We start from the raw sequence: 27466 nt of genomic DNA, 5'->3' as shown, positions 1-27466 counted from the left end.
GCTCCTGCATGCGTCTCTCAAAGCTTGTAATGCAGTCCTCTAATCCCCGTATTGTGTTTATAATCCGCCTATGAAGAGCTGTGGTCACACAGAAAGGTCTCTGTGCGCCAATGAAGGAAGATGTGCTTCATGATACCTTTATGACTTCATTTCTGATGTCACCCTCTTGCAGAACAAACACACTCGTCTCTCCAGAGCCTGTTTAATGCTGCCGCAGCGCAGAATGTGTGTGTGTGTGTGTGTGTGTGTAGGCGTGGGCATGCGTGTGTGTGAGGTGAAACCGTTTTTAGGTCAGTAAGGGTTTATGACCGGCCCTGGAATGAGGGACGCTGGAACATCTATCTTGTTGCCTTTGGGCCCCTCAGATGTGGATGTAAATGTTTGGGATCTTTTAACTGCAAAACCCAGTTTTGCTTTGGCTTCAACTCACCGTCTGATGACCAGATGTTCTTCCAACTAGTCTTTTAGAAAGCAGAATTCATGGTTCCTCCGCATATGGGAGGTCAAATGCACCTTTGAACTGGTCAAACTTCCACACATCAGTCTGCACAACGTTTTGGAAAAGATTCAGAGAGGTCCATCAAAGTGAGCTTTAAAGGGACAGTACTCTGTGTTTTGCACAATCCAGTTATGTTACAAAAACGCTTTATTTATCAAAAATGACTTAAAAGAAAATTGACTTTGTAATTCAGCGCCTTGGCCTCTGTCTCCTGCACCTTCAGGAAGTCATCACAACGTTGCTCCTCTATTAAGCTTTTAATGTTTTTTCCTCCTATAATGAGCTCAACAGATGCAGGGGTCCACCAGGTGTTTGCTAATTACTGCTAGCTAGTCTGGAGGAGCTGAGCAGCTGAGCAACACTCCAGGTGTGTTTTTGACGAGGAAATAACATTGTAACATGAAAAAGTGACTTTACAGAATACTACCCCTTTGATATTCCTGCAGGTAGATGGAAATGCTCCTATTGCCACACGCTCATGGAGGCCATGTTCACTTTTTGCGTTTCAGATGGGAGGGCAGACATTGACCTTTGAGGTGAAAGAGGCCCAAAGCTTCTTAGATCTTGTCTTTGAATCTTCCTTTATGAGGCGGTGCCGTGCTTTAGGAGGAATTTTGGAAGGTCGCTAACCCTACGGAGGGTTCACTGTTGTCTCAAGTCTTATCTGTTTGTAGATTTGTTCTGTAAGTATTCCCAGACTTTATTTCTTCAGGAACAGTTTGACTTTTGCTGCTGGCGAGACTTTTTCATCAGCTGTGAAAAGGTACTTCAGATTATTTCGATCAACTCAAGGAACCCGAGGAACCATTACCAAGTTTAAATATTTAAAGCAAGAAGGTTTGTGTGAAAGTTTTGATCACAGAAACAGAAGAAAATTACTGAATATTCCAGTCAACTTGTGTGATGTTTGTAAATGTACTGTAAAAAGTCTCATCGCAATAAACCAAATAATAAAGTTAGAGTCATATCCAGTACATTTATGTGTTCTGATGAGGCTCATTTGTCAGATTAAAATAGCTAACCTTTATATTAAAGATTGTTTTAATTAAGGCTACATTTCTGGATGATGGATGTTTCTTTTATTTATTGTTATATTCCAATTTTAAATGTCGTGTTTTCATTAGCTGTAACATGGAAAATCATAATTAACAGGAATAAAGACTTTAATTAATCTATATAATTTCACTCAGTAATAAAGTTGTAGAAAAAGACGGACTTTTCAATAATATTCTGATTTATTGAATGGATTTTAAACGCAAGCTTTCCACTTATGACTAATATTTCATTTCCTTAATTAAAAAAATGGTACAAAGCTAAATATTTGCAATTATGTGTAAAGGTTACAATTAATGCAGGAATACATCTCTTTTAATTCTAGAACTAGAATAGTGCAAAGTAAGCCCACATCATCACTCCTCCACCACCTTGCTTAACAGATAGCATGTTTTATTTTTTGTGCTGATAAATTGTAATTTTGGTTTTAGAAGTGCAGAGCTGCTGTTTTCCCATTTTAACCTCTGATGTCTAAAACTGCATTTTTTATGTATTAGTTGGTAAAAAAAAAAAAAAAAAAAAGAAGAAAACTGATATTTCTTGTGTGTTTATTTTCATTATAAGCCCTGACAAGCAGAATCCTAGAACCAAGGTGTAAATTCTCGGTACCTTGACTGTGTAAATCATATAATTAAACACCTTTTTTTATTGCAGCATTCCTGTTGGGTGAATTAGAAGGTGTAATGTGCTTGTAGGTAGAAGTCACAAGCCAGCAGGTAATTTAAAGGAAACGTTTTTGATGAAAACAAAAATAAGCTCAGCGCTGTAATCAGCAGAAGTAAGGATTCCCTAAGGTGTGCACATTTTCACACAAAGAGAAAACAGAAAAAAGTAAGAATACAGGACATTTGAACTTAATTTGTAAATGCTGCTTTGTGATTACTTGAAAATGTAGCGGGGATCTATGACATATCCGAAACGAATCAGCAGTGACGGAGAACATGGCAGCTTTTCTTCATTTATCAGACATTTTGCTCCTCCAGAACATCCCGAGCTGGACAGCTTCGGTTCAGAAACAAATTAAGAGTGAAGCCATTAAACTCAGTCACTTTTGATGGATTGGACGGTTAAAAACTAGTATCTGTATTTAAATAGACCTTGGAGTTAATGAGGACGCCGCCTGGGGAAGGGATTGGGGTCAGAGGTCGATTTGTGACACGGTGTATTTTAAAGAGGAGAAGTGGTCTTTGACAGCCAGCGGTACCGGTTTAGCTTGTGTTTATTTTGCGAGGTGCCTGTGATGAGGAGCAGTACAGCAGATCATACAGTGTGAGAGACGCAAGAGGTTTAAAGTAAGCGAGCGGAGAGAAAACCCGAAGAGGATTCTACGAGGAGTGAAGGAAGCAGCGTCTGCTTATTCTCACTCTCCCTTCTTCTCTCCCTAAACACAAATACAAATGAACACAACGAAAACGTTGATCTGTGTGGAGAAAGATATGAATTTTAAAAATGTTTTCTTTGTCTTTCAATTTTGTTATGACTTTATATGGAAAACAAAGCTACGAGCGATGATTCCTATTACAGTGGGACGTGTGAAGGGTGTGTAACTTTTGTCCTCTTTTCATGAATATCCATCAAAAATGTGTTGAAGTTTTTTGCATTTGCATTGTTTTGCTTTTTTAAAATTTGCACACTTATTTTGCTGCTAGGAGTTGTGACTCCTCTAAAGTGAGGTGTGAACATCTCCTAATGCGCCACCTCTCTGTTTGGTACCACAGATCCATAATGTTGTGTGTTTACATAAGCATGAGTCAGTAAATGTAACTGGTCAATAAAAATGATAATGAAGTAAAACATAAAGCCACTAGGGAAACAAATGTCTCAAAACCTTGCATACAAGAGGGTGATTGACAGCGCTAAGACCCTCCCTCCTGGCTCTGATTGGCTGATTCCATCAGATCTGTGTATTTCTGCAGCTGGGCAGAGGAGCTTGGTTCTTTTTCACATATTACCTGTCTCATATGTTACTGTCAGGACGTAGAGACAGTTTTAACAAATAAAAAACGTATAGGTTATTCTGTCTGCTTGGAGACAAAACTGACCTTAGAGAGTGAAGCTTTGAGGCCTTCAGGTAGCAGCGAGGCTCATCTGAGAGAGATGACATCCAGCATAGCGACATAACGATGAGGATCAGGAAACATCTTCATGCGAGTCTTGAAACAGAAACTACAGAATCGGCAGCTGTGTGTCATGAGAAATTTGACAGACAGTGTCTTCGTTCTTCTTTCCAAAGAACGACTAAAACATCCATCTTACTATCTCCAGAGGAAGAAGGTTTAGTTAAGTTAGCAGTGGGATTAAGGGTACTGTTAGAAGATGACATTACAGCAATCTGGCTGCACAAGATGAGAATTACAAGCTGCCAGCAAGGTTCACACACTCTCAGTGATTGTTTTCCAGTACTTATCATGAACAAATTGAAACATTATTTGCAGCCCTGGCAACAAAGTAATACAGTAATACAACAAGAAGGGTTGCGTTTGATTCAGTTAAGGGCGTAATGAGGTAAAGGAAAGCAGAAGGGCTCATTTCATTAGAAACTGAGCTCACAGCAAGAACAGGTTGCACTGTAAGCTTAGTCACATGCAGTCTTTCCCATGTGCTAATAAAGGTGAACAGCAGCCTCCAGGCAAGAGGAAGCTGGGTGAGTTAGCTTGCTGTGCTGTCCTAAAACAACTTTTTTTCATTTAGATAAATGGAACAAAAATATCAGACTAAAGTACAAAGACCAAAGCAAATGGCCACTATGGGAATAACTGGGAGAGAAAGAGTTTAAAGTATTCCTTAAGTCCAAAAGCTTGACAACTGTAATACTTTAAGGCACGGAAAAGTAAGAAGCAAATGGTTCCAGCCTTCAACCGAGCGCGTCGTATTTTTCACACAGGATGTTTTCAAATTAGACAGACCAGCAGTGGATGACTGCTAGTTTGCACCAAAGATCTGATCACCATTTATAGGTTCCCAAATGACGAGAAATATGAAATAAGGCTGAACTTCCCATAAACACATCGATCAAAGTCATAGGAAAAATTTTAGTTGAGAAAGAGCTGGTTGTAAAGTGACATTTCTGATTAGAGGTTAGACGTTGTGCACACATAAAGCAGTTTCAAATGTAACTTTAACTCAACTGGCTCAATGAAGACACATTCAGCTGTTTGGAATGTGAAATTTCAGAGAGTAGCACCAATAATTTTTTTCTTTTTGAAAGGCAACACTAGAAAAAAAAATACATTTGCCAATTTTAGATAAGCAAAATAGAAAAAAAATTAAAATAATTAAATAGAGACAGGGTAAACCCTGAACAGGTCGCCAGTCCATTACAATAAAATGTATTAAAGATCAGCTTTTTGGTGCTAGTTTTTGCATAAATACCAGGATACCTGATCATATCCTGAAAATTTCATAACAGCCCAAACATACCTACAACTTTAAATCCCAAACCTTTTGCACACTTTGTCCAACACACATCATCCCAGTCAGAATAAGCAAGGTTAATCTGAACCTTATTTACCTTTACTTCTTTGGACATGGTCCATCTTGAATCCTGATCGTTTTAGAGACGGATCTTTTAATGTCTGCATGGGCATAAAAGGGCAGAAACTCATGGTGTGGTCACCATCCTCCTCTGACCTCAACCCTATTGAGAACCTTTGGAGTTTCCTCAAGCAGAAGATCTGAGGGTGGAATGCAGTTCATATCCAAACAGCAGCTCTGGGAAGATATTCTGACATCCTGCAAAGAAATTCAAGCAGAAACTTTCCACAAACTCACAAGTTCAATGGATGCAAGAATTGTGCAGGTGATGTCAAAGAAGGAGTCCTATGTTAACATGTAACTCGCTCTGTTAAGATGTTTTTGATTGAAATAGCTTTTGATTTTAGTACATGTTTGCAGTTCTTTATAATCCATAAAATGTTTAGAAAATCTGCTGTGCATAATTTGGAGCAGTGCATTTTGAGTTTATTTTTGAAAAAAATCCTGTTCTCATGGGGAGCTTTGTTCAGTAAAATTTGATTTATACTGTAATAGTTCATGACTTGAAAATTATACTGACCATCATTTGCATTGACCATTTAGGAAAATCTGAGAAAATATCACTTGCATAATAATTTGGATCACGGTGTACAATTGCGCAATTTGACATTTTGAAAATGAATTTGCTCAATGGAAACGAGCCAATTTCAAAAAAGTTTAGGCATTAGGATGAGGTGGTTATTTTTGACCATATCAAGGTTATATTTATTTTGCAGAAGTGGAATGGAAACATTTTTTTGGCGTCACACAATCAGCAACAGGATGATGCCACGAAGACGACAGGAATTAGATGGACGATGACGGCGCGGCGGCATGTTTTCAATGGCATGAACCAACTTACTCATGTGATTTTAATTGCTCTACTTATTTAATGCAAACACCAAAACTGTGAAATTGTGTTTTTTCGACATTTGTTACATGAGCTTGACTGGCAAGGTTTTGTGGCCATTAATTTAAGGAATCGCAACTCCATCCACACGCACTTTTACAAAACCAGTCAGACAACTCGTAAAGGGGGGGCAAATACAGCCATGCCGTTGGACTGAAAGTCTTTAATAACCAAAAAAATTCTCCATACAAAAGAATATGTACATTTGTTTAACTGTATAGCAGTTTATGGAAATGATATAACATTGTTCCTTTTTCTCTCTCAATGCAACGTCTTACAGTCTCCACCTTACAGGATCTAAAACTTTTCATGGGCTGAAGGTGGCGGGTCCATCTTTGTCGTGGCAGATTATTCAGTCCGGCACCCTACATTGGATAACAATATTCATGTGCGACATTCAATATTATCAGGAAATAAATCTATGCATCGGTTTACATTTCACATATATTTGTAGAGACATAAATAAAGCAATAATTGAATACCAGTGCAGGAAAGCATTCGGAACAGGGAGACACAGGACTCAATCACAGACAGCAGGATTTTGTTCAAAAAAACAGTTAGACAGGAGCCTGAGAGGGACATTCCAGAACACAGAATTACATTTAATCAACTGAATGTGAATGTAAACATCAGTGGACCAGATGTTGAGAATGGAATTCTTTATCAGAGAGTTTGTAAAATAAATCAACAACAAAGGAATAGACACAAAGGTGGATGAAAGAAAGAATCAATTGCACCGTTTCCCTGCCATTGGCTGTGAGGTCCCACCGTCCACCTGTGAAATTCCCGTTTAAAGCCTGAAGGAAAACCGAGTGTGTCCAGAGTGAGTGTCCCGTCGGCGGGCGGAGATCGGCGAGATTACTCCGCAACCGGCCGCCCAGTCGCAGCTTCCACCTCACTGTGCAACGGCAAAAATCCTGCTGTGCCCAAAGATCATTGGTGGGAGCGTCCTGACTGCGTATGTGTGACTGTCTGCATGCTGATGACTGTCTGACGCTCACTTATATCAGAGTCCAAAAGCTCCCTGCTGCACACATCCAGTGACATGCACCCTGAAATTATCATGTTCGTCAGGGGTGGAAGTGCTGGGACAGTAAGCTGGGAATGAAGACAAAACATTTGAAGACAATGTGCTGAAGATGCTCTCGGACTGCAGTAGGAAATGGATTTTTAACTGAAGTTGTAAAGGGTTGTGATGCTAATAATAGCCAGTAAAGATACAAGACGACTGTGGTCAATTTCCAATTTCAGGTTTTTGTAAGGCTTGCCTTGCTAATAACATTCAGATCTATAACAGAAAGCATTCTACTGACATCCAACCCACTGGGCTGACATTTGAAACACCATTAGGATGACTCGGTTTATTCCTGACCTGAGAGAGTTCCGAAAGTAGTACTTTACACTCAGCCTTCCTGTTATCTGCTGTAAGTCTTGCTCTCTCTCTCTCTTGCAGCCTGAGTCAAGCCCAGCACTGCAAAAACACAACGTCTTTACCAAGTATTTTTGGTCTAGTTTTTAGTGCAAATATGTTGGTACACTTAAAATAAATCAAAACTAACTAATAAGTAACTGTTCAGCAAGATATAGGAGCTTGTCTTAAGTAAATAATTCATTAATATGGATGAAAAAAGGACTACTTCCACCAGCAGATTAGTTCACTTATATCATTGGAAAATGTCTTGGTGGAAGTGAACTAGTGCCAGTGGAGAGAGTACTTATTTTTTTAATTATCAATATTTAGGAACTACTCAAAACAAGCTTTTATATCTTGCTAAAAAGTTACTCGTATGTTGGGTTTGTCTTATTTCAAGTGTCCTAAAATATTTGCATTTGTTTTGACATTCTCCAACATGTCAGAAAACTCAGATTTCTTTCAAAACTTATATCTGCTTCTCCTGACTTCATCTTAAACACCTCAATGACACTAAACTAGCAAACTTTTAATCTTCTTCTCACAGCAGGAACTTCCACACTGAAGAGTTTGGGTTAAGTTTGTAATTGTCAGAGCCAAACAAACTGACAATGACTAGATTTTGTTTCTCTGTGCATCTCTATTGGAAAACCAGATGAGTGGAAATGTCACCTGAGTGGTCCCATGTAATGTCTCGCGTAATTGTTGAATTCAGAAACTGATGTCAAACTTAGTAAATTAAAACACCTGATGAGCCGTTTCGGGCCATTTTTCTAAAGATGTATAGCTGCTGGAATCAAAACAAAAACACTTTCTGTCCCAGGACTTTCATTTGACTTTTCTAACTGGAAAGATTTCTGGGGGAAATGTCATTAATAAGTGCAAATCGGTTCATCCAGAACAGCTGCTGCTCAGAACCACACTCCAGTCTTTTCAGTTCATCTCCCTGCCTTGTATCTGTTCAGACGATGTGCAAGTTTTACCAAGACTCCCTCTGGCCTTCTGCCCCACCCTGCACCACTCCATAAATCTCATTTGTCAGAGTTCTTGCGTGGCCGGCGGAAGCTGGACATGTTCTCGTTTAGTGCATAGATGCGCCTGTTGAACTCCTCAAAGCCTGCCACGTCCAGCTCACCCAGCACCTGTTCGTCGCACTCAACGGCTACCGCGTGATCCACGGGAACACAGTGGTAGTCTTCCAGCCGGGCCTCCTCTGTTAGCCCCAACCCCATCCCTAGCCCCGTGGCCTCTGTGCCCATGATCTCCTCAGCTTGCTCCACGGAGCAGTGCAGCTCCGGGACGAGGCCTAACGGCGCCTGACCTGTTGCCAGGGAGCCGTTCATTGCGCCTGTATGGTTACTGGAAACAGTTTCCTCTCCAACTTCCTGCACTACGGAGGAACTGGATGCCCCTGCGCTGCTGGCCGGCCGCTCCTCGGATTCTTTCTGTTTATCCGCTTCCCTCTCTACGCCAGCGGTTTTATTTTTCTCCTCTACCTCCGTGTGCCCACCCTGCTCCCCCTCCTCCTCCTCCTTGGCCGCTGCATGTGTGTTGAGGTGAGGTGAGGCCATGCTGGCATCAAGCGACGAGGACACATGTTTTGGTGCCGGTGAAGGTGGTGTCAGGTTAGCCGGAGGCCTCTCTTCCCCTGCGGCTGCCTTGTTGTTTGGGGAAGGCGTTGGCTTGTACTTGAGCTGTGCCTCGGCCTCCGAGCTCGCCCTCTTCCTCGGGCCTCGGTCCGGAGAACTGTTGTGGTGAGGGTAGCCCGTTTCTGAGGCGGCGGACACACCCAGCTGCGACTTGGAGGGCACTGGAATCGAGCTGGAGACGTGATGTCGGTCGCTGTGAGGAGCAAAGAAACAAACATGGTAATGAACAAGAAAATAAGATAAAACCATGAACATAATGCTTCTACGGATGGTAGAAAAGTCCATATGCAGTTCAGTACCTAAGTAACTACATTCAGCCCCCTTTACTCCAACACCCCTAAATAGCATCTACTTTGACGTCGACCTGACTTTGCGGCAAGTCGGAGATTCTGTGTGTGTCTGGGCAGAGAAAAGTTAGTTATAAATAGAACAATTTCGACATATTTTCATAACATTGGTTTTATGTGTTTTTGCATGGCTAAACCCACTGCTTCAATAAAGAGTTGCTGATGGCATATTGTTTTATTTTTGCTGCAGTATTTTGGCTTGTGTTTAAAGCTGCAGTATAACTTTTATAAAACAAAATATGTTTGTTTTTTTACATTTTTGTTAAAATCATCAATATGTCTCGACAATATAAGAAAGACAATCTGAGAAAATTTTTTTAACTCCTCTGCTTTCTCCCAGTGCTAACTGCAGAAATACACCACTAAGAAACAACCAATCAGAGCCAGAGGGAGGGTCTTTGCGTTGTCAATCATTCATGTAAATGCTGCTCACACCCTTCCCTGGCTCTACCAACAGCAGATCCTGTCAAGAATGCTAAGGCTAGTTTGCATGGCCACCACCGATGGTGGATAAAACCTCTTGGCTCTGATTGGTTGTTTCTGACTGGGAGCTGAGCATTTCTTCACACCGCGACAGTAGCATTGGGAGGAAGTGGAAGAGCTTAATTTTTTTCAGGTAGGAATACCTTTGTAAGGCACTGAAAGTTTTATTAAGGTACCCAGCTGGCAGAACAAAAGTGAGGTTTCCAGAGAGAGCCGATACTTATCAGCACCTCGGCAGCGCGGCTACTTTGCTTCTAATCCAGGGGGCAGCTGCAGCTCTTTGTAAATCACTCCACTTTACAGCATTCAGAAAGCATTTTTGCAGCCTCTAAGGCTTGACTCATGTTCTCTTGACTGGAAGAGCGCAGCAGGCGTCCACCAAAGTATGTCAGATATTTTCTTCCAAAACAGATAACAGGCTGGAGATCTGGGACACCCCGCCCAGCCCCCAGACTGGAGTCATAAATCTATCTAAGTGGGGGCCTCACTGGCTCTTCTAATAGCCAAGGCCATGCACAATTCTCTGGTCTACTTAAGTGCTGCCTTCAATGTGACTCCATGCCACATTACACACGCACACGTGTTGGTTAAAAGGCTTGAGGACATGTCTCTGCTTGTTCAGTTGGACGTCCTGTCATAACAGATAAGTCTCCTGTCACCTGACATTTATCGAGGAAGAGTAGCTCGCAGACATCGGCGTCGAGAGCGCACGCTTTCAGGACCGGCTGGTCGGCCGTCTGACAGACGTTTTTACTACCAAGCGCATGACGGCTTGTCAAACGGACCCCGAGCCTGACCCCGGCAGACACCCTGCTGAGGTGGTCCTGACCGGGTTCACAGGCAGGACGTCCAGCCTAAGACAGGAGACGCTCGCCTCGTGTTAAGAGAAACCAGTCAACTTCAAAGTGGGTATGTTGCAGTAAAATCAGAACCATCCGTAGAATAAGGTTGCAGTGCGGAGTGAGGATACAGCGAGGCATGGCTGACTGATGGGAAGGAAACAGATAAACATGCTGAGAAAGGTTCACCAGAGTTGGTGAAAGGGTTCCCCTATATGCGGACTGGGATTTCAGCAAAAACACGTCATATAGCGCATATCAGTCGCCTACAAAGAGAGGCTTCAGTGCTCCTGCAAAAATTGTTAAAATGGAAATAGAGTTGTTTCTAAGCATCTCTAGACACAAAACACGAAGGCTGAAAAGAAAATGTAAAAAGATTTGTGTTGAAAATAATCATCTAATCTTCTTATTCAAGCCATATTAAGCCCTCTAAAGACCACCCTAAATATTGAAACTCTGTTTATTGGAAAACGAAGGAAAACACAGATTGGCTGAACCTCTAAGAGCCGAAATAAAGATAACCATAGATATTAGCTCCTGCAGAAGTGTCAAGACAGTTTTCTCTGAGCATCCATCCATCCATTTTCTAACACCCTTGTCCCAGGTGGTGCTTATCTCCAGCTAACCTTCCGGGTGAGAGGCGGGGTCACCCTGGACAGGTCGCCAGTCTGTTGCAGGGCAACACAGAGACAGACCGGACACATAACCATGCACACACACACTCACACCTAGGGAGAATGTAGAGAGACCATTTAACCAATTTTGGACTGTGGGAAGAAGAGAACCCGGAGAGAAACCACACATGCACAGGGAGAACATGCAAACTCCATGCAGAAATACACCGGGCTGGGAATCGAACCCAGGACCTTCTTGCTGCAAGGCAACAGTGCTAAATTATTACAAGAGTTAAATCCAGTTTAAGTTTCATAACTTCTTTAGATGGTTTAACACAATCCAAGTCCTTCTTTTTTTTTTCCAGGCACGTAGTGACATTACACAGCACTATCAAGTAACTATGTTACCTTCCGTTCTTATAAAAATGCTGCATATATCAAATATGACTTGAAAGAAATTTGACTTTGTAATTTAACATCTTGAAATTTGGCATCTGTCACTTTAAAAACTCATATTCTTTCTGAAACTCCACCTTCAGAAAGTTATCACAACATCGCTCCCCTAATTGACCCTTTAACCACTTTTATATCGGTGTTATGCGTCCGCGAAGACAGAGCTAGGTCCCCCCAGCATTTTGCACAGCTGAATGGTTGTCATGGGAGCTTATAGGATTTCTCAAACCTTTTATGAAAGAATCAAAAACATTGACATAAAACTCCAGATTTGTTTTTGATGAGGGAATAACGTTATAAAATGACATAAAGCTAAAAAAAAAAAAGATTTTCCCTTTAAAAACAGAATCAAAAAGTCTTAACTGACAAAAACGTGATTGTGGCACCCAGAGGTCTGTGTCGCTTTGGGCAGTGAGCCATTTTTGCTCACATGAAAACCGGACACTGATAGTAGTGCAGTGTTGCGTTATTCCCTTTCAGTTCACGTGTCAAATTAAGAAGCGGTGAATGAGTAAGTGAGAAGACTGGGTGTGTCTGTGAGAGAACTGAGCCAGACAGATCTCTGGCCAGCCATAACATCTGCTGTTCCAAACCAGTTCAACGGTTATCCGGACGTCATGTTTTGTTCAAATGTGGCTAATTAGGCTACATGTGCAGGATAACAGTCCGCGTATGTGCAGATTAGGAGAGATGGAAACACGGAACAATGCCAAACAGTTCCTCAGAGTCGGGTAACTGTGATTCTTGGTCTGCCGTGTGACGGTTCAAGTATCACCGTTTCCTTTCTACAAGTAGGAACTATTTAAACAAGCATCTCCTTGGATAAATGAATAACTCAGAAGGTCAAACACATTTTTTTAAAGAGGGAATATTAGATTTTAGAGACAGGAAGTAGATCAATAACTTATTTTTTTTTACATTTTTGAAAGAAATGATCAAACATTCAAGCACTCCCTTGAATCAATCCTTTTGTAATTTGCCTAAATTGAAAACAGAAAAAATTCGACCCGCTTCAGCAGTATTATGGAAAACCGCAGGATTTATTGAAATATTGTTCCAAAACTGCACACCAGAACTTGGGAGGTTAAATGTTCTGTGCAACTTTTATATCTGTAAGAAATTGAAGAAGCAATGCAAAATCATCATGCATATAACGCTAGCTCCCTGGAAAAAAGTTCTGCTGATTTAGTAGCAGCAATAATTAGATGGGCCACACGATTCCTATGCCTAATTCATCACAGAAAACATCACACCAGTGATGACAGTTTTCATTGCAAAACTGTCAATATTCAGATAATGCCAAAAAAATAAAAATTTCACAATTGCGGTTTTGCCATTAAATAAGAAACGCGATCAAAAGCACACATGAGCAAGTTTGTTCAAGCAATATGTCAATAAAAAAACATGCCACACTATCATCATCCTACTACTTCTTGTCGTCGTCGTCTTCTTCGACGTTTGTTGATCATGTGACTCGTGTGATGCAAAAAAGTGGTTCCATTGCAGTTTTGCGAAATAAATCAATCTCGACACGGTCAAAAATATTTTTTTTGAAATGTTAAATTGAACAATTATGTGGTCACTAGAAACGCAGCTACTGAAGCAAGCATAGCCTTAATTCCTTCTAGCCTGCTCTCCTCCTTTCCTGCCGATGTCAAACCTGGCATCATTTCAAGAGGAAACAAGATTTCCAAGCCGTTCCGGCGGCCAACCCGCCCTCGACAGGTTCCACAGCATTATCCCCTGTTCATTCTGAATCCCGCTAAGAGCCAAACACTGAGGCCAAAGCAAACAAGAACAGATAAGATTTGGTGCTTTGAAGTGTCCTGGTGATATCCCTGCAGTACTGCAACAAAAAGCATGTTATGATTTCATCTGCACTGCGGTGGAAGCTAGTTTGGGGGTTTTCCTTTAATAGGGCAAGGATTACTGACGGTCAGGCCTTTGAAGATGGGGAATAACCACGGCACATCGGGGGCTGCGATTCTACCATCTGCTTTTTGGATTCGGACAGCATTTCAGAGCTTTAAAAGAGCTACCGTTCCTCACAACAAAGAAGAGTAAAAAACTATCGTGAGAGCAGTTAAACTCTTGGCTTAGTGAAGCAATGAAAATTGTAATGTTACCATAGTATACCCTGGTGTCCAGAGAGTTAATGTACCATCACAGTGATCCATAACAGAGAAAAAGAAACATTCCTGGTTTCACCCTTTAAATCAGCCGTTATTAGGAATACAGAAAATGCACAACCACCTGTCAGGCTCAATGAACCTTGCAAATTGCTTATTTAATATATATATTTCAGCTTTTTATTTTTCTCCGTGCAATATGCAGTTATCCACATTTATTGGTGTTGAATCAGCCAGCCTCTGCACCTTTCCTCTGCCGTGTAAACAAAGCGTCGTTCAGGGAAACATGGTGGGCTGAGGACGCCGAGAACCTCCAGAAAACTCTCGGTGGATTCAGAGCATGTTGAAGCTCTAATCGTGCAGACTGCGCATCTTCACAATTAAAGCGGTTTTCTGGTACCGTCCCTGTCTGCCTCGGGGTAATAGATTCACCATCTTTCCGCTGGTTCTTATCCTGTTCTGCCCGATCTTTTTGTCTGCAGCTAGCGTCTCTTTCTTTTGCCAGGTTATCTGTTTTGTGAGGCAACGCGGTTTGGAAATGTATAAAGATAAGGTCAAAAACTTGCCAGAGGAGAGTTAAAAAAAACGAAACAAAAACAAACTTTTGAGCTCGTTCCATCAAAAACCGTCTCACTTGATTTGCGCACAAGATTCAAGATGATCCCAGCTCACTATCAGTGTTCGTCTCGGTGCGTTAAACGGAATCTCCCTGCAGAAAGGATGCATGCTGAAATACTTAGAAATACAGGGTTGGCTCTGTTTCCAAACCTGATTTGGAAGCAGCTCCCTCTCTCCCTTATAGGATCATCCTTGTTTGGATGCGTGGAAAGAAGAAAAAGGTGGCACAGATGCAAAGGAAGCAGATTATACCATCTGTCACAGTATAAGGGAAAAATTACCTGCAGCTGCCATTTAGTCTTTCTATTCATCCATATTTCATAAGATGGTCCCAAAGCGAGATACTGTATCTGAATTTATTCACCCCCCCAAACCAAACCGCTGGAGTTTATATGGAAAGGAAATGGTGCAACGGTGCGTGTTAAAAGAGTATCTTTCCTGAAAAAAAGGAGAGCTCTGTGGGACAGGCACCATTTCCCCTGGAGACATGGGAGTCTGACTCTTTCCAAGACTCTGAATAATTTTTTCCAGGTTGAATGAAGGATGTGTTTCATTCACATCTACAACAAGAAGACTGAAAGAGTGTGATTAAATTTTTTTTAATATTGCTAAACCTAATTACTTCACATGAAGGTTAAAAGTTATATCTTATTCAGAGTATCAGATTTAGTATTTTGCTTATCTAATTCTAAGACGGTAATCCAACAAAAAAGCATTAAAATGTTTTTTTGACCAAGAGAATACAGATTCCATAAATCTCAAACTAGTGTTGAGTTATTCAAACCAGATTGATCAGATTCCGAAAAGGAGATGCTCTTTAAATTGATAAAATAAGTAAATAAATAAACTGTGAATCGGCCATTTAGTCTAGCACAGCTAGGAAATGGAGAGCAGACACGTACCAGTGTATAGCATCAGTATTTTCACAGTGTTATCAAAAATTGACAGTATTTTTGTCATTGTCAATATGTTTTAGCAAAATTATTTAAAGGAAATGCAATCTTCCACTTCCCCCAGTGACAGAGCGTTCACGTGAACAGACTTAGTTTGAATATTTTGCAGCGTTTATACTGATCTGACATTTGAATAGAGCTGTGCAGACACACAGCTGCAACATGTATGTGTTTGGTTAATGTTCATACAAGGCATCTCACAGACTTTATTAACTGCTATGTAATGGTTACAGATGATGTCTTTAGATAGCATAGTTCTCCTTTCTTTCCAGGAGTTGGGATCAGTGAAGCTAATTACACATTTCTACACAGTTTGCAGTGGCAGTCGAAACATTTTAAACCATAACCCATATGGAAAAATCAGAGACTAAAGCTGTGTTACTTTGATTTTACTGTATAAAGTCATATTCTGGTCTCCAATGAGCGTTGGTCTGTATCCACAGATTACAGCAGCACTATTACAGGACAAAGCGTCGTTCATTTTCAGGATACGTAATCTACGTAAACGGTCCAGGTGTCGGAATAACAGTCGTAATGTATATAAAAAAATGAATTAAAGGTTCAGAAAATTCAAAGTATGTAGCTTTTATAAAACTATGTTTAAAACTATCCCCCCGTCATGATGGTATGAAATGAGACAGATCTCCGTCTCCTGTCTGTGCTGCTGCAGCCATCAGAAGAAATACGATGGTCAAAAACAACCAATCAGAGGGGGTTGGTGAGCAGCGAGTGCAGAGAACATGGCTCCTTGATTTGATTGGTTGTTTGTTGTTAGCACTGGGAGAAGGCAGAGGAGCGCAGATTGTGTATCTCAAAGATTATATGTCTCATACCATGCTGTCAAGACGTAGTGGCAGTTTCAACAAACATGTAAGATAATTAATTTTTTAAATAAACATTACTGCAGCTTTAAGTTCTAGATAAAAAACGTTCAGAAACTTATGGTGGAAAGACCTTTATCAACACAAAATGGGCAACGCACTAAGTACTTCCTTTCTTTCTTCACAATAAGAGCCTCAGACACAGAAAGCAGAGGGGTTGAAGCGTAAAACACAAATGTTGGAGTGGTAATCGAATTTCATCCTGTCAGCTGGACAATGGATGCTCTTCAGACAGTGTTTTTACTCAGACACACAACAAAAAAAGAGAGTGATTGATATTTTCTACTTGAGTAAGACGGGACGGTACAGTGGAGAGTACATATTTCATTAGGTCAAAGTTCTCCTAACTTTGAATACCTTAAAAAATCATATATCATAGCAGGCAACAGAGTGTAACTTGATTGTGTAAAACATATGGTTGAGACCAGATGAAATACAGTTTCCATATGTTTAAGATGAAGGAGACTTCAATGCTCCAACTCACAGGAGCACAGCTGCTCCAACATGACAATAAAATCAATTTCAACACGGTTTTCAAATGTTTAAATATGCATATTGGCTGAACACTAGTTGGGTACGAAAGGAGAAGTGTTAAATGAGCTGCATCAGACGGAATACCAACGAGGAAAATCCTGGCACTGAGCGGTTTGGACAGCGCTGGTATTTGTCCATGTAGGGACTAAATGTGGGAAAAGCAGATCTGTGCCTTAACGTGATGCACCAGATGGTTTGTTTCACAGGACCATCTGGGAAACCCTCCATAGAAACTGTTTGGAAAAGGTCAGGCACCTTTGAAAATACTTAGCAAGTGACTGGATGCGGAATCTGTCAAAGTCAAAGGAGAAACTCAACTTATCCCACAAACTAAGGAAAGTCTAAAAACACCGGTCGGTGAACATGAGATCACGTGATGTTACTGTTTTGAACCGTCGAGTTTCTCTTGTGATTCTGATCTTTTCACTTCTCATTGCACCAAATTCTTCACTCAACACTCAAAAATCTAAAGTAAAATTTTTCTAATATTAAAATAGATTGTAATGGTCCAAACATACTCTGCTGACAATGTTGCAGTCGGTGTTAGGCTTAGGCAAGGCGGAAGGAAGATGGAATAACTTAGGAGGACATAGGACTCCAGTAACATTCACTTTTTCTCTAACAGGCAATTTAGCCACATACCTTCAGGTTGATTAAAGCTAACGGAAAGAACGGACAACTATAAAAGTGAGATACTGAAAGGGAATAATTCATCACTGTGTACAGTCTCCTCCTGAAACAGTTAAGCCCAAAATTATTCAGATTTAGCTTTAATCTTTTTTTTTTTTTTTAACCACCATGTTTCTTTTGACTGGGAGTGTTGTTAACATTTTTGGAGCAGCCAAGCCATCAGCGAACAGAAGAATTTATGAACGAGTCGTTCAGTCCATGTTCCAAGTACTGAATTAACATCAACAGCTGCCTCGCTTAGCTTGGAACTTCTCTCTGCGCAGTGGAGGATGGTTGCTTTTACCAGGCTATATATTCGACCAGAAATGGCCGTACCATTTCCTATTGGACGCAAAGTTCTTTGTTGAATGAAGATCAATATAAATCCAAATTCGTCAGGATTATTTTTGGCTTAATTGTGAATATGTCAGCTGTTTGCTTGGCGTAACAGTTTTACAGCAGTCTGGATCTGGTGGCTAAAGTACTGTTACACCACAAACCTCCATGTTTAAAATATTCCATCTACTCACACTCACACAAACACACACATGCATAGCTTAAGGGTTTTAGGAGCAATGCTTTCATCTCGTGTATCTTTGGGCCCTTCCATTTCCCATTATGCCGGGGGGGAGGGCTGTGCGGTAATGGAGAGCTGATTTGGAAGCTCCGACTCTTCATGGCTTCTTTTCTTTCAAAACAAAAGATTATTCAATTAATGTGTGAAATACACATTTTCCCCTTTGCTGACCCTTGGAGAAGATCGGAGGATCAAAGACATCTTTGTCTTTTATAGGCCGAAGTCTGATTCATACCAACTCCTGGGTTTACTGGGGGTTACTTGCAGGTCAGGAGAAGACACACAGAGATCTGAGCAGTGATAATTGTGGAGGGAAGGAATATTACCGGTACACTAAGAGACACTAAGGGAAGGACTGTTTTTTTTTTTTGCATGAGAACAATGTGATAAATCTTAGCTGCATGGAGATTAATTACTACATTGCACTTTAGTAGCCTGAAGGAAGCTGGACATGATTTGTAAGATGCAGGTAATTTATTTTACACTTTTAAGCAACTGGAGGATAGTAGAGATATTATTAAGGCAGATGGGTATCCAGTTTTTGCATGGCTGTAGTAGATCGTTTTAAGAAAACATAAATTAGATTAGCATGCTTTGGGAGGAAACGTAAGAGTAATTCATTGCTAGACAGAATAAAAAATAAAATGAACTGGTGACTGAATTTCAGAGATATTCCGATCACAGAAACAGAGAAAACTCCCTATTATACCTGAAGAAGTTTACATCAAGTTAATTCAGAAATAATACTTGGTGAAGAGATAAAAACAACTGTTTGGAGATGTAATATTGTTAGCCTAGAAAATATCTTAACATTTTTTTACTAATATATTTGTATCACATTCCAACTTAAACAACAGATTATTCCCCTCAAGTTTAACAAAGAAAAGGATCAGATTTATAACTGCGTTTCCATTATTAATGTGTGCAAATCTTTGTCTATATTCCATTAATGTAAAAAAATTTTTTTTTGCAGTTGCAGTGCCTCCATTAAATATGAAACAATTAAAATCACACGCAAATAAGTTTAATGCAATAAGTCATTAAAAAACATGCTTCATCATTCTCCTACTACTTTCTGTTTTCTTCTTCTTTTATGGTTTCCACCAGTGGCTACATCCAGTTGTTGATCATGTGAGTTGGATGATGTGAAAAAAAGAAAAAGTTTCCATTGCAGTTTTGCGAAATAAACCAATCTTGATTGTGCCAGAACAAATTGTTTTTTAAATTTGGCACGTTAACATGAAGCAAATTTATTTTCGAAATGTCGAATTGCGCAATTGTATGTCCAATGGAAACGCAGCTGATATAGAAGTCTAATAAGAAGTACAACTGATACTGACAGCCTAAGGAAAACCTTGCAGGAATGAAAAACGTTGGGCCTCTGACACACGAGTAGGACCTCCAGAGAACCCGTTTATTCTTTGGACTGTTGTGTCTCAAGGATGCTTTGCCAGCTGGACTGGTCTTGAAGAGTTTTTTTTTTTATATGCAACAGGTTTTATGGCTGAAAACATGCGGTTTCATATGTTGCCATTGGCGTAAAGCTGTGTTATCTTAAGTTGTGTATTCATGTGGCGGTCGGACTTTGAATAATATATTCTCCTTTTAGGCATTTTCAACATGGATCTTTAAAATTATTTTTAAATTATTGGGGGGGGGGGAAACACACACACAAAGTATTTGTGATATGTATGCGTGATTAGGCTTTCCCTGAAGAGAAACCTAAATACGATGTCAACACTGGATGCTTTTTCTTCATCCTTACCATCGCACCATCAGGCCGTGCTCCAGAAAGTTCTTCAGGTTGGGTAGCGTCTGCTGCAGGTCCGGGGTGGTCAAACCGTGCTGATATCTCAGCTGCAACACAAGGGAACAAGGGAACATTATCATTAATGTAAAGCAACACGTTACACCCATTCGGGCCACACATACAGCACGCGGTCACCACTCTCAAGCATGAGCCTGACATGGCAGGCGAAGAGAGCGAGAGAGAGAGGAAAAAAAAAAACATCCCTTACAGAAAACGTCTGAAGTCTACATTCTTCCACCATGACCTGTTCCTATTCTCTCTTTCAGACTATTACTCATCTGGACACACAATGGGCACCTTCTGCTGATAACGGGCATGTGTGATAACAAGCAAGGTGCGCTGAAAGACAGGAGATGAGGTGGGGGCGGCAAGAAAAACACTTCTGATAAAACATCTGGATGAAAAGGGTGCAAAGAGCACATTATGGACCTCATTAGGTTGTTCAGCAGCCTCTCCCCCTCCACTTTCTAATTCTGGCCTTGAACAGTTCCTCCTCCTTTATTTTATGATGATAGAATCTAATCCAGTAAAAAGAGGAGAACGAGGCCACCTCGAAGCGCCAGATGCATCTCCCCCAACACTAGGAGTGATGTCACAGGAATGCCAGCCGGCGATCATCGCAGGGAGTTTATTTAACCTACATCCCCGGACGCCGTCCACCGTACATCTCTGAGGCCCCGCTGTCACACGGGCCACCTCGGCACCCATCTGACATCTGTTTTGTTTCCGCTCGGCTACCACGGCAACCGCAACCCCGGCAACCCCCCCATTTTCTCTGACACACACTTCTGGTGCTGAGATGAATTGCACGTGACTCCCACAGTCCAATAAGTCAGGATAACGGGCTGCGTTTTCGTACAGGGAGCATAATGGATGACTGACTTAATGATAAGAAATTAAAGGGAAATAGAAACTCGGCCAGGGTCACTGGTCCTTGTTAAGAGGGGATTGTTTCACACTTAATCAGGAGAAAAATGGCTCTGAGGGCGTCAGCAGCCCCTAACGCACATTGATAATTAGTTATTTTTTCTTTGACTATGTAATATGTCACACCCCAAAGAAGCTGGAGATCTTTGTTTTTCTTTATAATTGGAAAGTATTAGGTACAACACAAAGTATTTCATTGTAGTATCCATGATTTCTTTTTTTTCTCTTTCATTTTTAATATCACAGTAAGTGGAGCCACAAACACTTAGGATTTTTTAGTCGACCCAGAAAGTAACCCCAGCACCTTTCTTTTATTAAGGGTAAACATAAAACAGTTCCATGTTCTTTACTTTGATCAATTAAAGTATTGCATTTAAAATTAATCTCTAAGCAGATGAAAACAAAAAGGATTGTCCCAAAAAGTGACTGTGGTTGCCATGACAACTTGGCGATTTTTGGCCCACTCTGCACCACTGGACACAAGGAATCTAAACCAGCGTTTCCCAGCCCTGCTCCCCAAGACACACTGCCCTGCATGTTTTAGGTATTAGCCCAGGTGAGTTCAATTGTCAGGTGTTTGTTGAACTGCAGTCAGCTCAATCGGGCATCGTAAAGCAGGGAAACATCTGAAGCACACAGTGGGCCTTGAGGTGTAGGGTTGGGAGTATGTGGCTAATGTAAAAATAAAATAAAATAAAACATAACACCTACATTTAAAATGGCTACATTGTTTAGCAGCTTCTTTGCAACAGTAAAGAAGTGACAGAACCAACACATTTAATGTTAAAAAGAAAATTTAAAACTTCCAAAACAACTAAATATAGTTTAGTTCTATATGTAAAATCATGCCAAATCATCAAAGGTTCCAATTTTGAATCAAACCTTTGATAATAACGTGAGTGCCTCTTACCTCATGAGTGCAGGAGACAGACATCAGCCTCCTGCAGACCCAGCATGAACTAAGCTGGTTTAGAAAAATGAAAGATGGGTGTTTGATGCATTGGAATCGGTTAAAAGGCAAATGTTTAAGATCCTAGCCAAAAAGATCCCGCTAAGTCACACTTCAAATTTGCACAAATCAAACTAGCTAAAGCTTTTGTACATTTCCCTTGATTTACAAAAATCAATATTTGAAACTACATTTGTAATTGCATTAGAGGATTTTTAATTTTTTTAATAAAAAATGTTCAGATCGTGGGACAAGGTCACCTCAAAGCCCAGTCAGTGATGGAAAGGTCCAAAACCCGAACGCCATCAACACAGAGATCCATTCATGCTTAAGAGTTAGACCTCACACTCTGGTCAACTTAAGGGCGGAACTGGGTTTGAAACTGAAAGCCGCCACCAGTTTAAAAATAAAACCAATAGCAACATGAGGGAATAGGGTTTGCTTTTTCCATTCCTAGATGTTAAAAAAAAAAAGGAAATTCCAAATCTTATGGACATCTCAAGGTTCTTGTCTACAGAATAGAAACTATAAATCATGAATCAGATAGGAGTACAAAATAAATATTGCACTCACTCCGAGTAAAAACGGTAGTTGCACATACAGCATTGCTCTCTGTAGGAGGAATATTAAAGTGCTATCTCTGAATCTTTTTGCGTGGCAGCAGCTCTGAAGTGTGTGTAATGACCACAATGCATATCTAACAGGAGCCTCATGTCAGAATCTACCCCAGGATGCCTCAGCATGAGCAGCAGCGGTTCATGACTCTGCATATGCACGCCTCGCTCTCATAGCTCTCCTTATGTGTAAAAATGTTGGCCGGACTCCAAAACAAAAAATAGTTATGAGTAAAGACGGCAAAGAGGCTGACGTCACCGTTTTGGTTCGTACATCTGAGAAGGATAGGACTGATGTAGGGTAACAACTAATTATTTTCTTTTAGTAATTGATATTTATTATGACAATCTGATGAAATAAAATTGACACAATCTGCAAATTTTCTATTTAAACACATGTTTTATATTACAAAATACATTAAAAGATGCAAATAAACAAATCATTTGGTTCCGCTTGAAATAATAAAATAATCACTTTATTGCCTAAAATTCAATAATATAGCATTTATTTAGTGAATGTATGACCATTTGTACCGAAGGATGCATCTGCTGCTAAAAAAATAATACTAACATGTTTCTGCTTGACTTAACACAGAGCAGGGCAGAACTGTTCATAATTTTTGGGATTAAATATTTAAAAAATGGATCCCAAAAGATGTTTAATATGGGATTTTCTTTACAGAATTTAAACCAGGTGAAGCTAAAAAGCCTCATGAGTTGTGGATACAATATATTGATCGTGAATGCAAAATGTATTTTATTCTGTACAGTTTTGGCTTAAATTACTGCTCTGAGTATGTTGTTCTTTCAGAAAATTGCTTTTTTTGGAGTCTGTTTACTCCAGTTAAAAAGTAATCAATTATCAAATTTTGTTTATTATTTCAATAATCTACTAATCCAATCAATTGTTTCAGCCCAAGACTGATGTGAGATTTCAAACTCCCACTTTGAGAATGGTTTGCTAAAGCTTTTGACTCCACTTGCGGTCAGAAATGCACAGAAAACAAAATCCTGGAATCACAGAACTTTATGTTTGGGCAGGAAACTAAAAATTCCTCAAAATCTAGAAGAAAAAATGCTCACATTCCAACAGCTGGCATACAGCTCTGCAAGCCAGACTATCAACATCCACAAATTTCTCCAGCTTTCTGTAGAGGAAGCTGCATCAAATTTCTTGTCATTTGGTGCTCTGTTTGTGTCTAGCTGCTTTTCCATGGACTGTAAAATTGAAATAGCAAAATAAACGTACATGAAATTTATTTTGAAACATGAACATTTTTAGAAAACTCAAGTTTCCCTCTAGAAAGCTTTTGGACTAGGATGAGGTGTTTTTTTGTCCATGTCCAAATGTATAGATTTAGCAAAATTGCAATGGAAATACTTTTGTTGCATCACGAGTCACATGATCAACAGCCGGATGTTACACCTGGCAAAAAAGACAACAGGAAATAGTAGCAGGACGATGGCTTACTCTTGTTTTCGTTTGTTTGTTGGGGGTTTTTTCCAGACAATGTGCAGCTGATTCCACCAGAGTTCTCACAGCGTTTCACAGTTCATAAAAACTTGTTAGTCATTCAAAAATGTTTAATCCGTAGCTCTTCTGTAAAATCACGACTACAATTTCCCCAAAACGTCGCATGCATATCCGCACCCAAGAATAAGGGGGTTGTTGCTCCAACACCTGAGTAAAACGCCGACCACTCCTCTGATGGCTGATTGATGATGAGCGCTAGCGCTATGACTGAAATATGAATATATCTCATGTAACCCTTTACATCACTGCCATGATTTTTAACCCTGACTCTTAAGACTGCGGGAGGGCTACTGACTTGTTCCGTAAACTGAATTATTCACGTGATTTTAATTAAAACTTATTTTATGGAAACAACACAATTGCGAAATTGTGTTTTTTCAACATTAGCAGAATACTGACGAAGATTTGTGCACATCTGTAATGGAAACGCAGCGTATCTGTGTGTTGCTTAAGGCCCTCGTCTTATGGAGGCAATCACAGTGTGCGCCGGCTGTCAAATACGTAAACTCTCCTTCCCTTCGTCTCTGCCCGCCTGAGACAAACAAAAACACTAGTGACCCGGCTAACTCGCATGGAGGAATGGAGTACGTTGGAGCAGCAGAGGAAGAAAGCGCAAGATGGCTTAATAACAAAAAGCTGGGCGTCATTTGCAACTGTCAGCGCCTCGAAAGCTTCGACATCGGGATGGAAACAAACAGAAGAGAGGGTGAGGTTTAGATTCTGGTCTGTAAACCCAAACCGTTCCCTGGGAGGATGTCGCAACGTGTTGTAACAGACACTGAATAAGAAGCAGAGCGGTCCGATTCTTCTGCACACAACAGAACAAAGAAACAATCGGTGTTACTGTGTCAGTAAGAAGACGATGTACGTAACTCAGGATCAATCGGCTTGAGAGATGGCTTGCCGTTTCCAGTTTCTTCTTCCTAACTCGCTGTGATGATAGCTGGCGTCCTTGGCGTGCGTGTTAGTGTGTGTGTAAGCATGTTTTCAAAACCATCCACAGGCTTCTTTGTAATGGGGCTAACCAGATCGTTGTGAGAAATTCCCCGGGCCCATTGAGGACAGCTGAAAGGTGAGAGCACCAAGCGGCTGGGGGTGGGGAGGTGCAGTGGGGGACACCCACTAGAGTTTTATCACATGACAAAGTGGAGTTGATCCAAGCAGGGTTGCGCATTCCTGCTCACACCTTTTTCTCTGCACCTTCTGGTTCTAGTTTACCGACTGAACAAAACCGCAGCATGTGTAGCGTGACGTTTGAGGGCAACGTCTAAGAAGGGCAGGACTCTTCGCGAAGACAAAGCCATTCTGCAAAGAATGGGGGATTGTATACAGGTTGAGGCTGCCAATCCGCTGGAGCCATGACCACACAGAAACACATTGAGGCTGACTGAGATCCTGAGGGAACCAGTCAGTTTACAGTGAATGCCATCCATCATTTGGCAAAACCTTCCTGCTCGCCCTGAGCCCTGTTCAGAGGCTAAACAAACAGTCTCGCTTATACCGCATATTACAGTTTCCCTGAGTTTGTCAGGGCTAATCACCTTCAGATTAGAGCTCTAATGTGGGCAGGCAGCAGAGAACTGTGAGGCTGATTACCGATGACGAGGCGCCGAGGGCAAGGGGTGCAGGGGGAGGCAGGTGACCAGGCCACCTCCCACTTATCTCCTTTTATGGTAGCAGTCCAGGAAATGCGGCTCAGACATCGTCAGGATTCAGAACTTGTAACATCACTGGAGATAGGAGCCAGAGGAAGTCTGGGATGCAGAATGTTTTCATCATGAGCCGCGCAATCCATGTATGAACAGATCAAACGTCTTCAAATCAAACTCCAGAAGATCTTGTGCATGTCTGTCCTGCATGGATGGACAATTATCCTGTGATTTATAGCTAGCGTGCTTTTGTCCATTGGTAAAAATAGAAAGAGCGCTGCTTTTACAGGCTCCCTGGGGAAGGTAATCAGGGGGCTCATTAGTACTTATGACAGCTCATTATAGAGGGGCTAACCAGGTGTTCCCTCTTCCACTGTCCTTTGGACCGGATGCTTCAGCAGAAACATCCGGTCCATGGCTTTATATGTTTCCATTTCTTTCTACCACTGTCTGCATTTTCATTTATGTTGGAAATATTGTTGATCTAGTCTGCAGCACTTTGGCTAACAGCAGTTGTTCTTAAATGTGCTATATAACTAAATTTGATTCGATTAGATTTGAAGGGTGACACATATCAGTTTTCAGACACAAGACTCATGGAGAGAAGCTTGTTTATGACCTCTCTCTCTCTCTCTCTTCTGGATCTAATGACATAAACGACAGCCATTCGTGACAATAAAAATAAAAGATAGAAAAGGATATGTTAAAGATATTTTCAGAGAACTATTTGACAAGTGAAAGCATTTCAAATGAACTTTTTTGTCATATACAATAACCAGGTTATATAATGCAGATATGGAAAATAATTAAATTAAATTAAATTCCAGAATTTTCCAGGCTGTGTAGGAACCCCAGCAGGGTTAATAAGTTTCAGTCCAATATGGTTGAAATTGCATAGATTCCAACTTAAAAGATTTCAGTATATAAAACATCTGGCACGTAGTGATACATGCAATAAAATGGTAACCGTTTTTTGCCTCATTAGAACCAGTCTGGGCCATCTAGAGTCCCTCTGGCGCTGTTTGGCTGCTGCATAAAACACCAACGTTCACCATGGCAGCAGGTGAAGCTCTGAAGCTTTACCCTTCTCATTATAGCCGTCAACTACAGTATATTTATATGCCTCAGCTTGTTTGGCTCTTGTCAATATGCTTTACTTGTCCAACAGACCCGCACAGTGGCGCGTTGCTCCAATTATTGTAAATTTTTGTTTACAGCTCTGAGAGCCACATACACCGCTCCGAATCCTTGGATTTCCGTTTCTTCCACTTGCCAAGAGGATGATGGTTGCCAGCAGTCTGAGCTCTACATGTAGCTTTGATCCAATAAACAGTCCTTTCACCTCTGTGGTGCAAACATTAGAAAGTAGTATTTACATTCTGGAGGACCTCCATCCAATCTTTTGTTTTGATGTTTTAATTCAGTTGAAGTTGTCCAGCAGAATTACAGAACACGCCTTTTCTAGCAACAAGTTTTTCCTATAGAGCATGTTTATTTTACCCCAGCAGCTAAGACCCAATAAAACAAAACATTACAAGGAACAGCAAATACAGTGCATGTGACATAAAGGTGGAAAACTGACAAAACATCCAGGAAAACTGGTCTGCTGAACATAATTGCTGTATACAACAGGGGGGAATCTACAGGAAGCTAGCTTACGACAGCACTTCCTGTTTTCGTCGAGCTTTTTCTTTCAATGCATTCAAATGTTTGTCCCCAACAACTTCAATAAGTTAGGCCGAATCTTTCACTGTAATTGTTCTGCCCAACTCAGCCTATGCATCCATCACTCAACCACTAATGCAAAAACAAAATGGCCGACCTAAAATAGCTGCAGATCAGAGCTAAACT

At 40.7% G+C, this 27466-nt stretch overlaps 1 protein-coding gene across 1 annotated transcript in view; it reads right to left on the bottom strand.

The window, feature by feature from the left end:
* Positions 1–8354: 8354 nt before the first annotated feature.
* The window catches only part of uvrag (UV radiation resistance associated), a 109422-nt gene continuing 90310 nt past the window's right edge, over positions 8355–27466 (bottom strand). Inside the window, exons 14-15 of the mRNA XM_014471637.2 lie at positions 19898–19989; positions 8355–9228 (exon numbers count right to left, since the gene is read on the bottom strand). Of these exons, the coding sequence (XP_014327123.1) occupies positions 8418–9228; positions 19898–19989 (903 nt within the window). The 3' untranslated portion in view covers positions 8355–8417. The remainder of the gene's footprint in view (positions 9229–19897; positions 19990–27466) is intronic.

Source organism: Xiphophorus maculatus, chromosome 11 (assembly GCF_002775205.1).
Source record: "Xiphophorus maculatus strain JP 163 A chromosome 11, X_maculatus-5.0-male, whole genome shotgun sequence".
In the NCBI taxonomy this organism is placed as follows: Eukaryota; Metazoa; Chordata; class Actinopteri; order Cyprinodontiformes; family Poeciliidae; genus Xiphophorus; species Xiphophorus maculatus.
Note: the sequence above shows the minus strand (reverse complement) of the source record. Positions and strands in the feature narration are given on the sequence as shown.